Source organism: Helianthus annuus, chromosome 3 (assembly GCF_002127325.2).
Source record: "Helianthus annuus cultivar XRQ/B chromosome 3, HanXRQr2.0-SUNRISE, whole genome shotgun sequence".
NCBI classification, from domain to species: Eukaryota; Viridiplantae; Streptophyta; class Magnoliopsida; order Asterales; family Asteraceae; genus Helianthus; species Helianthus annuus.
Window position 1 is genome coordinate 107,956,856 of NC_035435.2, and position 15,413 is coordinate 107,972,268.

At 39.8% G+C, this 15,413-nt stretch overlaps 1 protein-coding gene and 2 long non-coding RNA genes across 3 annotated transcripts; all 3 read right to left on the bottom strand.

The window, feature by feature from the left end:
- Nucleotides 1-1,024: 1,024 nt before the first annotated feature.
- On the bottom strand, nt 1,025-2,100 carry LOC110927906. The gene is made up of 3 exons (XR_002585995.1): nt 2,012-2,100; nt 1,418-1,471; nt 1,025-1,111 (listed from the first exon to the last, which is right to left on the bottom strand). It is a non-coding gene; the product is annotated as an uncharacterized LOC110927906 (long non-coding RNA).
- Nucleotides 2,101-7,538: 5,438 nt separating this feature from the next.
- Nucleotides 7,539-8,580, bottom strand: LOC110927907. The gene is made up of 3 exons (XR_002585996.2): nt 8,510-8,580; nt 7,923-7,976; nt 7,539-7,622 (listed from the first exon to the last, which is right to left on the bottom strand). It is a non-coding gene; the product is annotated as an uncharacterized LOC110927907 (long non-coding RNA).
- A 1,062-nt stretch (nt 8,581-9,642) lies between these two features.
- LOC110931891 lies at nt 9,643-10,557 on the bottom strand. The gene has a single exon (XM_022175263.1). The coding sequence runs from the start codon at nt 10,555-10,557 to the stop codon at nt 9,643-9,645; it is 915 nt and encodes a 304-aa protein (XP_022030955.1).
- Nucleotides 10,558-15,413: the final 4,856 nt, after the last annotated feature.

Sequence of the window (15,413 nt, forward strand, 5' to 3'; positions counted from 1 at the left end):
GAAAAGCCGGGTGGAACAGTGGAGGATTGTGGTATGTGGGCCGATGGCTGGGTTGGTTTAGGGCGTCTAGAGTAAGTCAGAGAAGGGGCTGGACGTGAGGTGGGTAATGGGTGGGGCGGAGGGAAGGCTAGGCCAGGAGAAGGGGCTGGGCCGGCAGTCTGTGTGGGTCTAGGCATGGTCGGGTTTTGAGAAAATGTGAAGGTGGGTGGGAGGTCATCGTCTAAGAAGCCATATGAGGAGACGGTGTTTGGGATAATGTATGGAAAGGATGACTCGTCGAAGGTGACGTGACGAGATATGTGCACTACGGGTAAAAGCAGCGGTACCTCCGAAAGTCCGGTGGGTACCCCAAAAAAATGTATCGAATAGCCCGGGGGTGCAGTTTGTGCGGTTGGGCTGTGGAGGTGTTTGGATAGCAGGCGCACCCAAACACTCGTAAGTGTTCATAAGTTGGGTGGCGAAGGTATAGTGCGAAGGTAGGGGTGAAGAAATTAAGGCGTTTGGTGGGTAGGATGTTGTGAAGGTATGTGGCGGTGTGAAGGGCCTCCACCCAAAATGAAGGAGGCAGGTTTGCATGGATGAGAAGGGCTCGTATGACGTCGTTTAGGCGACGAATCATACATTCCGCACGCCCGTTTTGAGAGGACTTTCGAGGGCATGAGAAGCGGAAAAGAAGGCCATTTTGTGTAGCAAAGTTTTTAAATGCATTATTGTCGAACTCGCCCCCAAGATCACATTGAAAAGTTTTGATTTTGTAACGTCCATAATTTTCTTTTTAAATTTATTAAATAACAACGTACTTTTCTAACGAAATTTGGGCATGACCCGTTTGAAAAACGAGCGGTCCCCTGTTTTACATAATCCAAATCATTCGAAAGACACAACATACACGTCAAAACATACCATGTTTTACTTGAAAAACCATTAAGTTTATGTACGTACTTACGACAAGTTTTCCAAAAGACAAACATAATAAAAACTAGGTTTAACTACTAGACGAAAACATAAGTGACAAAGTATTAAAAATTGACTTTTACAAAATGCGGAACGCTTGACGGGCTTGAGGCGTGTTCGAACCGGGCGGAGCTTGATAGCTAGACATGAGATTTACCTACATGACCACAACATCAAAAACTCATTAGAACAAAAATTACTTTCTTTAACCCAAGAATCTAACTTACGGGCTAGAAACAAATGTGACATTCACAACTTGTGCTTTGCTACATTCTTTCATCCTTGCACGATAATATGTTCCAACGGAACTTCATACCATTCCTTCTAATCTTACAATAACATCATTCGACCCTTTCAAGAGAAGGGTCTATACATACATCTTTCTCCATATTTGATTCGAATTAACACATTATTGATAAACACATATCTATAATGAAACCAAAAATTTGTACAAGAAGCGTACCTCGGTCTTGATCCCCTTGTTGCTTCACTTGACTCGAACTTTCTTCCTTAACGCCTACATATAACCATTCATTCTTTTAATTCATGTTTCATGCTCATTTACACATATCAATCGATAAACATCATACAATTTACTCATGCTTCATAAACATGTTCAATTCACATAAAGTTTATGGCTTATATGACTAGCATTTTCATTGAGGCATTTTGTCAAACACTTGATGTGCACATTATCAACAAAGCACAAAGTACAAGTATTCATTGCATAACCCTACTTATTCACCTTCTAAACTAACAAGAATCAATCAAGTTCATAACTTTCTTTCATCCTACACCATCTTAACTAATTCTTCTATCTCTATGCAAGATCATGTATAATTTTTCATCTAATAGCTTACATGCAAAACATTGGGTTTATGATTTCTTCACAACAATTGGGTAATACACTTAAATCATTCAATCACTTAGAATTCAAGCAGAATTTTCGAACCATTATGAAACCCTAACTCTTACTTGTACATAATTTCCACATAATTTCATGATTGGGTCAAAACCCACTTTCTACAATTCATCCAAAACAAAAAATTCGACTTACCGCTTGTTGTACTAGCTTAGATAGTTAAGGTTTCGAGTTCATGCATGTGATTTGGCCTTGATTTCCTTTTTAATTTAGCTAATTTGCAGAATTTAGGGTTTCCCCCTTGCTTTCCCCTTCTTGATCGATCTCCAGAGAACACACGTATGTGTGTTTTAGTTTTTTATTAATTCTTATTTACTAGTAATCATAAAACTTCCAGCTTTTAACAAGTTTAGTCCCCCTATTTATTTAATTTGCTCATTTATCATTTAACCTTCCTTCTAATCAATTACTAGTATAACTACTTAACTAGGTTAAATATAACATGTCTAGACATTTCAAATAACATAAATAAATTGCATATTTTGGGGTGTTACAAGTCTACCCCCCTTAAAAGAGGTTTCGTCCCTGAACCCTTAATACGTACCAAATAATGTCGGGTAGAGCTTCCTCATTTCGTCTTCTAACTCCCATGTAAGGTCTGATCCTTTCCGATGTTGCCATTGCACCAAGACTTGCTTTATAGTTTTGTTCCGAAGGTGCGTTACCTTGGAATCCTTGATAGCTATCGGTCTCTCAATATAATTCAATTTTTCATCCAATACAATATCGTCAAGGGGCACATATGCTGTCTCATCCGCTAAACACTTTCTCAATTGTGACACGTGAAATGTGTCATGTATTCCATCTAAAGTTGGCGGTAATTCTAACCGATATGCTACTTTCCCAACCCGGGCTAAAATCTTGAAAGGTCCTATGTAGCGGGGACCTAGCTTTCCTCGCTTACGGAAACGGATTATACCTTTCCATGGGGAAACCTTTAATAACACATAATCACCTATTTGAAATTCGATAGGTCGCCTCCTTCGATCTGCATAGGCCTTTTGTCGATCTTGAGCTGCTTTTAAACGGGCTCGCACAAGATCGATCTTTTCGTTAGTTTTAGCTACTACCTCATTGGGTGCAATTTCTCTCTGCCCCACCTCTCCCCAACAAATTGGAGTTCTACACTTCCTTCCATACAACAATTCATACGGTGCCATTCAAATGCCGTTATGGTAGCTATTGTTGTATGAAAATTCCACCAATGGCAAGTGGTCATCCCAGCTTCCCCCGAAATCTATCACACATGCTCGCAGCATGTCGATGAGTGTTTGAATGGTTCGCTCAGATTGACCATCCGTTTGGGGGTGGTAGGCGGTACTGAAATGTAATTTTGTACCCATACTTTCATGAAAACCTTGCCAATATCGAGATGTGAATCGGGTATCTTGATCTGACACAATAGATACAGGAACCCCGTGTCGTGATATTATCTCGTTAACATAGATCTCCGCCATCTTTTCAGAAGAGAAAGCTTCCCGAATGGGTAAGAAGTGCGCGCTCTTGGTGAGGCGGTCCACGATCACCCATATAGCATCGTGACCTTTCCTTGTCTTAGGAAGCTTGGTCACTAGGTCCATCGTCAATTCTTCCCATTTCCATACCGGAATCTCTAACGGTTGCAACCTCTCGTATGGTTTCTGATGTTCTGCCTTCACTTGCAAACACGTCAAACATTTTGCAACATACTTGACGATATCACGTTTCATACCGGGCCACCAATAACTTTTCTTCAAGTCCAAATACATTTTTGTAGCTCCAGGATGAACCGAGAATCGGGATTTGTGAGCTTCTTTGAGTAATACACCCTTTGCTTCGCTAAATCGAGGTATCCAAATACGACCATACATGGTTTTAATTCCATCGGATCTTTCTTCGAATTTATCCACCAACCCCTTTGTTCTTTCCTTTTTAGAATCCATTCCGCTTAGTGACTTGATTTGGGCTTCTTTAACCATTTCGAGAAATCGAGGTGTAATTACCATCTTCATGGACTTTACTTGAATTGGAGGCGGGTAATCCTTTCGGCTCAGGGCATCGGCTACTACGTTAGCTTTACCCGGATGATAAAGGATCTCACAATCATAATCTTTAAGAAGTTCTAACCACCTTCGTTGCCTCATATTTAATTCCCTTTGCTCGAAAAAGTATTTAAGGCTTTTGTGGTCAGAATAAATAGCACTTTTCGTACCGTATAGATAGTGCCTCCATATCTTCAAAGCAAACACTACTGCAGCTAACTCCAAGTCATGGGTTGGATAATTACTTTCGTGTGTCTTCAATTGCCTAGAAGCATAGGCAATGACTCTACCCCTTTGCATCAAAACACATCCCAACCCTTGGTGTGACGCATCCGTAAACACCACCAAGTCTTCCGTTCCATCAGGTAAGGTTAGTACCGGGGAACTCGACAGCTTTTCTTTCAAGGTTTGAAACGCCCTCTCTTGATCTGCACCCCATGAAAACTTCTCATCCTTCTTGGTTAACTTGGTCAACGGCAAGGCCAATTTAGAAAAGTCTTGGATAAACCTCCTATAATAGCCTGCTAAACCCAAAAAGCTTCTTACTTCACTTGGGTTCTTGGGAGGTACCCATTTCATAACGGCTTCCACCTTTGACGGGTCTACTAAGATACCATCCGCATTAATCACATGACCGAGAAATTGTACCTCTCTAAGCCAAAAAGCACACTTGGAGAATTTCGCGTACAATTTCTCCTTGCGAAGTACTTCAAGAACTTCACGTAAATGGCATGCATGTTCGGCTTTACTTCAGGAATAAACCAGGATGTCATCGATAAAAACTATAACGAATTTGTCTAACATGGGCCGACAAACTCGATTCATAAGATCCATGAACGCGGCAGGCGCGTTCGTTAATCCAAAGGACATTACTAAGAACTCGTAATGCCCGTATCGCGTTCTAAAAGCCGTTTTCGCCACATCCTCATCTCGCACTCTTAACTGATGGTACCCGGACCGCAAATCTATTTTTGAAAACCAACTTGCCCCTTGTAACTGATCGAAGAGATCATCGATTCGGGGCAATGGGTATCGGTTTTTCACCGTCAGCTTGTTCAACTCTCGGTAATCGATGCACATGCGCATCGAACCATCTTTCTTTTGGACAAAAAGTACAGGCGCTCCCCATGGCGACACACTCGGGCGTATAAATCCCTTGTCGAGCAATTCTTGTATTTGTACCATTAACTCCCGCATTTCAGTTGGGGCCAACCTATAAGGAGCCTTGGCTACAGGTTTGGCATCAGGATACAATTCAATCTTAAAATCTACTTCACGTTCCGGCGGAAGCCCCGACAAATCTTCCGGAAAAACATCGAGAAACTCGTTCATGACTTCAACCTCTTCTATCTTAGGGGTATTCTGCTTAGTATCCACCACATAAGTTAGAAATGCCTTGCTTCCATTTCGTACGTACTTGTATACTTGGACTATAGAACAAAGCTTCGAATTGATATTCCTTTCCCCTTGTATGCTTACTCGTTTTCCTCCCGATGTTAACACATGAATCACCTTCTTCTCACATTGAATTTCGGCCTGATGTTTAGCTAGCCAATCCATGCCAACTATAACCTTAAATTCCCCCAATATCATGGGAATAAGGTCAATGGCAAACTTCTCGTCTTCAATGATTATTTCACAATTTCTACAAACTTCGTGCAACAAATAACTCTTACTATCGGCTATCTCTACTTCTAATGGTACATGCATTCTTTCGATTCTAAAAGAGGGGTGTGACACTAGTTCACTGGATACAAACGATCTACTGGCACCAATATCAAATAACACGTACGTAGGCATCGAGTTCAATGAGAATATACCTGATACAACATTCGGGTGGTCCTTCGCTTCTTCGGTTGTGATCTGAAACATCCTCCCCTTAGCTCTTAGGGCTTCCTCCTTTCTTGCTTCCTTATCGGTTTTCTGTTGAAGCTTGGGACACTCAGCCTTAATATGACCCAGTTGGAAACAGTTGTAACACGTTCTGGAAGGATTTGGACACCTATAGTATGGGTGTCCCTCTTGACCACAATTGTAACAGCCCTTCTTCCCTTTCAAACACTCCCCCGTGTGTAACTTTCCGCACATTTTGCATTTCGGAATACTACCCTTCGCCTTATCCTTCTTGCTTTGATCTTGAAATTTTGGTTTCTTTGAAGGGCTCGAGCTGGAAACATTCTCAGATACTCTCTTTTCACCTCTTTCTGCATGTCTTCTTATTTTAATCTCCCTATCTCGGGCCAAGTCAATGAGCTCATTCAAAGTTTCACATTTAGCGGGAATTATGAACTCCCGATATTCAGCCTTCAACATACCGTAATAACGGTTTATCTTCATTCTTTCCGTTCCTGCTATATCTTTACAGAACTTCAGCTTGTCAAGGAAAACGTTGGTGATTTCATCGATGGTTTCATCTTTCTGACGAAGATGTAAGAAATTTCTTGGATCTTGTCAATGGCAGATTGTGGACAGTGGTACTTCAGAAAAGGTTTCTTGAACTCTTGCCATGTCAAGACTTGAACTTTTTCTTCCCCAAGCTCTTTACTATAAACATCCCACCACTCCTTAGCTCGGAGTTGTAGCAAACCGGTGGCGAACATCACTTGATCCTCCTTTTCACAATAACTCCTTATGAACACCGCTTCCGTACTTGCAATCCACCTTTGACATGCTATAGGATCAATTTCTCCTTTGAATGGTAATGGGTTGCACGCCATAAATTCTTTGTATGTGCATTTGCGAGTTCCTTTCCTTCCTTGCACTTCACTAATCATTCCCTTCAACTCGTCCATCTTACTCGCCATCATTGATTCTACCACTTCCAACACATGACCCTCTACTTCTTGGGCTAAATGGGGAATACTTGCTTGCATTGCCCTTCCAATCTCTTCCGAGATCATAGTTTTCAGCTGTTCTTGTCGTGTCGCTTCATCCTCATTCGTATCCGTCATCTACACATAAGCATCATTCCTTATTTCAAACATTCAATCATCCTTTCCATCATATAATCATTCTAATAGTACATAACTTCCTTTGAAAGTTAATATTCAGGTATACTATCATTCTTTAGAGTCTTCTTATAACGCTTACAATACTTCACGTATGATAGAAAACATTAAACAAATCATCACAATTGATATAGGCTGAAAACAGTCTCCATCGTAAGTTACGGTGTCACCGTAACTTATGGTGGCATTATTTTTCTTACGGTGCAAAGCTACTGCTTTACGGCAGAGGAGTTTTGTCCCAGTGTCTACCGTAAGCTACGGTAGCCACCGTAGCTTACGGTGACGCCCAACATACTATGATAAATTTCTTATTTTGCAGCCATCTTTCCAACCCGTTTTAACCCGTACCAGTCCGTTTCATCCCAAACTATTACACATCATCCCGTAATGATTAAATAACAACGTACTTTTCTAACGAAATTTGGGCATGACCCGTTTGAAAAACGAGCGGTCCCCTGTTTTACATAATCCAACTCATTCGAAAGACACAACATACACGTCAAAACATACCATGTTTTACTTGCAAAACCATTAAGTTTATGTACGTACTTACGACAAGTTTCCAAAAGACAAACATAATAAAAACTAGGTTTAACTACTAGACGAAAACATAAGTGACAAAGTATTAAACACTGACTTTTACAAAATGCGGAACGCTTGACGGGCTTGAGGCGTGTTCGAACCGGGCGGAGCTTGATAGCTAGACATGAGATTTACCTACATGATCACAACATCAAAAACTCATTAGAACAAAAATTACTTTCTTTAACCCAAGAATCTAACTTACGGGCTAGAAACAAATGTGATAACTTGTGCTTTGCTACATTCTTTCATCCTTGCACGGTAATATGTTCCAACGGAACTTCATACCATTCCTTCTAATCTTACAATAACATCATTCGACCCTTTCAAGAGAAGGGTCTATACATACATCTTTCTCCATATTTGATTCGAATTAACACATTATTGATAAACACATATCTATAATGAAACCAAAAATTTGTACAAGAAGCGTACCTCGGTCTTGATCCCCTTGTTGCTTCACTTGACTCGAACTTTCTTCCTTAACGCCTACATATAACCATTCATTCTTTTAATTCATGTTTCATGCTCATTTACACATATCAATCGATAAAACATCATACAATTTACTCATGCTTCATAAACATGTTCAATTCACATAAAGTTTATGGCTTATATGACAAGCATTTTCATTGAGGCATTTTGTCAAACACTTGATGTGCACATTATCAACAAAGCACAAAGTACAAGTATTTATTGCATAACCCTACTTATTCACCTTCTAAACTAACAAGAATCAATCAAGTTCATAACTTTCTTTCATCCTACACCATCTTAACTAATTCTTCTATCTCTATGCAAGATCATGTATAAATTTTCATCTAATAGCTTACATGCAAAACATTGGGTTTATGATTTCTTCACAACAATTGGGTAATACACTTAAATCATTCAGAATTCAAGCAGAATTTTCGAACCATTATGAAACCCTAACTCTTACTTGTACATAATTTCCACATAATTTCATGATTGGGTCAAAACCCACTTTCTACAATTCATCCAAAACAGAAAATTCGACTTACCGCTTGTTGTACTAGCTTAGATAGTTAAGGTTTCGAGTTCATGCATGTGATTTGGCCTTGATTTCCTTTTTAATTAGCTAATTTGCAGAATTTAGGGTTTCCCCCTTGCTTTCCCCTTCTTGATCGATCTCCAGAGAACACACGTATGCGTGTTTTAGTTTTTTATTAATTCTTATTTACTAGTAATCATAAAACTTCCAGCTTTTAACAAGTTTTGTCCCCCTATTTATTTAATCTGCTCATTTATCATTTAACCTTCCTTCTAATCAATTACTAGTATAACTACTTAACTAGGTTAAATATAACATGTCTAGACATTTCAAATAACATAAATAAATTGCATATTTTGGGGTGTTACAGATTTGGCGGTTAAATTGAGTGGCAATTAAGCGGTGAAATTTAACAAATGTGGGGAAAGTTTCGGATTTGAATTTAAGGGGGTAGACCCAAACAAAATGGGAAAAATTGTCAATTAAGACCATATAATATTTATAGCCAGTTTTACTCGTGACAGGTGAGGTCCATAAATCGCAATGGACAATATCAAAAGGTGCAAAGGTATAAGAATTAGAAGCATAAAATGGTAAACACTTGCTATTAGAAATATGACAAGAATTGCAAAAGCTAGACACATGGTCTTTATTACATGAGAAATTAAAATTACGACTAAGAATGTCTAAAACTTGAGAGCCTGGATGTCCTAAACGGTCATGCCAGGGAAGAGAGACAGTGGTGAGGTAGCAAGCTTGAGGCGGAAGTTGCGGTGGTGTGACTGGATAAAGGTCCCCGGTGCTGTTATGGCGGGATAGAATTCTTCCATTGTGAAGGTCCTTCAAAGAAAACCCAAACGGATCAAATTCTATAGAAACTTGATTATCACGAGTAAAACGTCTTACCGAAATAAGATTTTTAATAATTTGGGGGCTATAAAGAAGGTTTGGTAAAATACAGGTTCGGTTTGGGAGTGGGTAAAAACCAGTACCGGACCGAACAGTTGGAACACATTGACCATTACCGACCAAAATTTTAGTGTTTGCAGTAGATGATGAAGGGATTTGAATCATACCTTGATCTTGTGTAACATGTGCCTCGGCTCCGGTATCCATATATTTTGTTGGATCTTGTGAATTAACCTACAAAGAGGAAAGTGCTGCACTTAAGTCGGACGGACTGAGGGCATTATACCTATAACCGGAAGGGTCCGAAGGCTGAGCAGGAATAAAGCCGCTGTACTGGGCCTGAACAGTCTGCTGCGGGCTGCTGTTGGGCTGTGACGGGCCTGAGAAGGCTGATCCGAAGGGCTGCTGGGCCATGGGCTGCTGTGGGCTGAAATTAGACTGCTGCCAGGCGGGTTGAGTAGGGTACGGGCAAGGCGGAGGAGCCCACCAAGCCCAGTTAGGATAATTCTGCATTTGTTGAACCCATCCGGATTGTGCTCTCCCTGTCCCGCGTCCGCATCCGCCTCTATTGGATCGATATCGCGGACCCCGTCCCCTCCCCCTACCTCGCGTCCCATAAGAAGTAGGATACGAATTCGGGTTTGGGTTGGGGCTCGGGTGGTTTGTGGCCGAAGAGGCGTTAATGGGATGTTGTTGTTGTTGTTGAGTAAGAAGGACAGAGGAGGCAGCGGACTTACGAGCTTCCATGCGTATAACTTCATCCTGTAACATTGTCCGAACGGTATCCCAATCCGCGTTGTTTTGGTGGATGAGAGACGCGGTGGTGTCGTATTCTTGTGGGAGTCCCCTGACAAGCTGTAGCACGAGACGAGACTCGGTGACCGGTTGGTCGACATCCTCCAGTTGGTTTGCCAAATCATTGAGCCGCTCACAATAATCATCCACAGACGAACAACTTGCAAGAGTCAGATTACAGAACTGTGTTTCTAAGGCAGCTGCCCGAGCCTTTTTGTTACTCAGGTACATCTTCTCTAGTTTGAGCCACGCGGCACGGGCGTTCGAAACCTGACCCATTAAACGAGGCAGATGGCCGTCTGAGACAGTGCCGATGATCCATTGTAGCACCAACGCGTCAAGTTCGAGCCACATGGGGTACTCGGCATCGGTCTTAGCGGGAGGGTCACTGCCATCAATGTGATGTAAAACTTTGTAGGCTCGCGCGTGTAAACGAAAGAGTTTGACCCAGGCAGTCTAGGTCACTTTGGTTTCATCTAGGGTTCGGATTTTGGTGTTGATATTGGTTACGGTGTAAGCGGGATGGAGGGGTGTGGGTTTGGCCGACGAGTCAGAGGCTGCTGCATCTTTATTCATGATCGAAGAAAAAAAAAAGAACAGAGATCGGATGCAAGCGATAGGCTGCCGATCGAAAAAAAAAGATTTAGGGTTTGAGCCGTAGCTCTGATACCATAAAAGTGGTTTATGGTTTGATATTATTGATGATCTTTCAAAGGAATACAATACCCTATTTATAGGGGAAACAATACATGATAAGAATGGAAATTAATCTCTATCTATAATACTATACAATATCTTCTAAATATATGACAATTTATTATGCTAAGAATGTCACATGACAACCACAGAAATGTTGGAATAAAAACATAAAATAATGACTTTTGACAAGGAGTTTAACCCCCTAATCACCATGCTTCATTGGTTTGCTGCGAACTCCCGAAGGATAGTGATAATGTATCAAACAAAGTCTTTACAATTCAAGTATACCACCTTTCCATGTAAAGCAAGTCTTTCAAAACCAAGTTCACAATAACTTTTAACCTTCTTTGAAGTAGTCAACATGTTAAATTCTACCGAGACATAGTCACATAGATAACATGAATGTTTGAATGAACAAACATAAAGTTAGAGATTTATTTTAAAGGTTTTAAAGAGCTCACTTTCAATGAAGAAAGTTAATCACTCAAAGTTACCAACACAAACCAATAAGAAATTCATAACCAAAATTAAAAAATAAAATCAGGTTCATCCTCTTCAAGTGAATCAAGAAAGCCAACCGTGACAAATAAATGCACATTCAAACTTGAAATATTCATAAAGAAAGTCTACAAGAATTGAATGTAAAATGATTGTTTTTACAACTTGGATTAAAGGAAGATAATATACTACTAACTACTGATTAAAACTACTAAAAACATGAAAATACAGAGTGGTGGTGATATCTAAGGAGTGGTATCTTGAATGGAAGGTTGGGTCTCAACATATAGGCTGTCTATGCGGTGGGGCACGCCGTGTGTCCAGTTGGGCATGAACCGGTGCTGAGACAATGATTGGTTCTACTAACTTGGTTGGAATCGCATTATTCAGATTTGGCCATCACGAGAGCGTGGTATGTCAGGCACAAGGAAACTTATTGAAGAACTTCTTGGATAAGATTGTGGAGAAGATTCTTGGTTGGAAATGTATCGTTCAGATTTGACACGATAACTTATGGACGAACTTCTTGAAGAAAATTCTGGTCGATGCATACCCTTGGAGAATCGGGAATCCCAAGGATGCTTAAGTTGATGAGACAACTGACGTTTAAGGAGGGTGTTGAAAGCAAAACTCCAAGGAACTGTGAGGATGACTTGTGGGATCTCATGCCCAGACGCGATGACAACGATGATGATTTGGATAGTAGATCTCGTATCTACGTACACGAGCCCATAATAAGTTATGGACAAGCCCCTGAAGATCATTACCTAAGATAGAAAGGGTGCTTCACGCTGTCAGATATTTGATGGGTGGTGCATGAGTTTCTGCTAACCATCAGACCTTGACGTTTATAAGGTAGCCGATTGAGAGATGACGCGACATGCCCAACTTTTGGACATAATGGGCAATGGCGATGAATCTGGAAGTGCTCAGGTTCTGAGACAACACGGAATTTGATTAGATATGACCGTTTGATTAACGAGATTGTTGAAGTTACCAGAAGGGCATGGCATGTGTGTTGACGAGCTGATAATAGCTATGAAATTTGACGGTATAGACAAGGTTATCAATGACAAGATAGTCAATGTTAATGGTGGTGATATGGGCGATGATAAGAATATTGGGTGCTATCAATGGAACCTTCATGTGAAGGTCAACGTGTTGGAATTGTGAAAGGTCAACTTACAATGACCGACGATTACAAATACGAATCACGAGGCAGGGGTGCCTAGCGAGTATGGAGTCGAACAAAAGTTGTGTGAGGAATGTATAAGCGAATAATATGAGCTGCGAGGTTGGAAGCAGACAATGAAGAAGGCTCTTTTGACTTCGCGTATGGTGATTTGATTAGAGATAAAGGTGATGCAGAGCCGTTCCAATGTTTTTGGAGGCCCTAAGCGAAGAACAAAGTCGAGGCCCTTTGAATTTGTATAAAGAAAACATCGATTATGAGAGTTGCTACCTAGGTTTTTATGTGAGTCGCACTCGGATAATTTAGCCCCTAATTGGTATAAAGAAAACATCGGGGCCCTGGTCGACATTACAGTTCACGAGGTAAATGAAGGTAGGCGTCGACGATGACGATCCAATTTTAGGCCGAACCTACATTTTATTTGAAAAAAATCAAATTCATTAAAATTAAATGAGTGAAAGGTGTATACTGTTTACAGTATACAAATATTGATGTGACGACGTTAATAGTGAAGCTGCAACGGCCTACGGGTTTACCAAGATATATAATAGGAATTTAAAATCCATATATAAAATTAATTTCTTTTAATTTACTAAAGTTGTGTAATATTGCATAAGTATAGTAACCATATTCTAAACTGTTATAGAAACTATATAAAGGTTTTTCTTTTTTACTTTTAGCTATATATCCAAGTTTGCACATATGATGCAATAAAAGCAAGTTTGCAGTTTGCACATATGATGCAATAAAATTAAAAAAAATGAAAAAAGAAAACAGCACAAAATAAAATAGAGGGATAGAACGTTTGACCTCATTTTTAGAAGTAAAGGACTTTACCATGTTGTGCTGCTATTTTGTTAACATTGAATGATATGTATTTATTAGATAAACAATAATTATTATAATTTTTTTTTAAATATTGGAGGCCCTATATTTTAGAGGCCCTAGGTCCAAGCCTAGTATGAATAGCCCCTAGGGCCGGCCCTGAGGTGATGACAAGGATGACTAACACGCGAACATGTATAGACGAGATTCTGGTCACGTATAGTCTTAGTTGAGCAGGATTCGAGTGAAAAATGTACTTAATAATTATTTAGATGAATGGATTATCAGGATTAGTGTCAGATGGGTCAATAGTGTTGTACTGTGAGTATGCATTTGAATAGTGTTGTACTGACGTTCCAAGTTGATGATGACTGATTAGGATGAGTAATGCTTATTATTTGTGTATTATACAAATTTTATATTAATATCTTAGTAGCTAGTCTTTGATTTTATCACAATTTGTATAAGTATTTAAATTAGATCATTTTGCTACAATGGTTGCACGATCCCATTTTTATACATGAGGTTCCGGTTCGAAACCTGGCACCAACATGTCCCCTCTGAAATTTTTTTTGTTTCATTTCATTCAAGCTTGTGGCCGTAAAGGCCAAATATAATGAAGAAAATTGTTTAAAAATTGAGTTTGTAGCCTAATGTTTACTAGATTGGCCCATAAACTTTTTAATTGAATGAGAGCTTACCACAAAGAAATATCCTCATATACATATTCATTTGTAAGTTTCTTTTTCATTTGATTTGGTTATGTTATATTTAATAGTTTTGCTTATATTAAAATGTTTCTTTAAGTTAATTTTTTATATTATATTGTTTGTTTATGTTAATTCTTATTATTTGTCATTGAGGTTAACATGTAATTAGGGGCCTATTTTTTCTATTTGCATAGGGCCTCCGAATTCTAAGGACAACCCTGGTTTTGAACCATCCTTTAGATAATCTCAAGTTAGTATTGTGATTAATCTTGTGTTTATCAACTGTTGTGACAAGGTTAACGTATTTCTTGCGTGATTTTCTGTAGGGTTCGAGTGGTGTTGATGAGTGGCTTAGGTTGACGTGTCTGGTCTGTACGACTTAGACAAACTCGATCCAAGTATCATCCTAATGCTTTAGTTTTGGTTGGAAGTGGTTTCAGTGGTGACAAGAAGGGACGGTATGGTGCGATGCGATGGTGCGTGGTGAGATACGACAATGATGTTTGGCGATGATAACGACAACGAGGTGGCAGTGTGTGATGGCTAAGTAGGCGAGTGAGTGTGTGACAACAGTGTCAGTGATTAGCGGTAAGCTAGTGTTTTGCAGGGAGTCATGGTGTTGCGGAGTGAGTTATGGAGATGCATGGTTTTTCATGGTGTTCAACAGGGGCGGACCCACATAGAGCGGGTCGGGGTCCCCGGACCCCAATGTTTTTAAAAAAATTAGTAGATTTGGTATATTAAATATTATAAGGACCACATAAATACAATTAGGTGGACACCATAAAAAGAAAAGGAAAGCTGGTGTGGTGGCAAACCCCTCTCTTTGCCAACAAGAGGTCATGGGTTCAATCCTTGTATAGACTTTTTTTTAATCTAATTCAAACTTCGCTCTGACCCGACCCGAACGAGCACCGACTCGAAAATTTTAACGTTTTGTTATGAAAATTTTGAACACCGAAAAAATGGACCCCAGTGGAAAAAAATCTTGGGTCCGCCACTGGTGTTCAAGATGCGTGGTTTCTTATGGACTTATGGTGTTATGGTGGAACTCATTGTTTGAACTTTGAAGAAGGATTATGTGCATGGGCTTAAACATTGTTTTTATGGTAAAATGTGTGGCATCTGTGTGTGTATCGAAGGCAGATATTAGATGTAGGTTGGTTGAATTGCCTACATTTAGAAGCTAATAATGATGGTGACCTTTGGCTAAGCGTTTTCTCTTTAAGGGTTGGAATGAGGATGATCAAGGTAATGCATGATGATGATAAATGAAGATAAGTAGG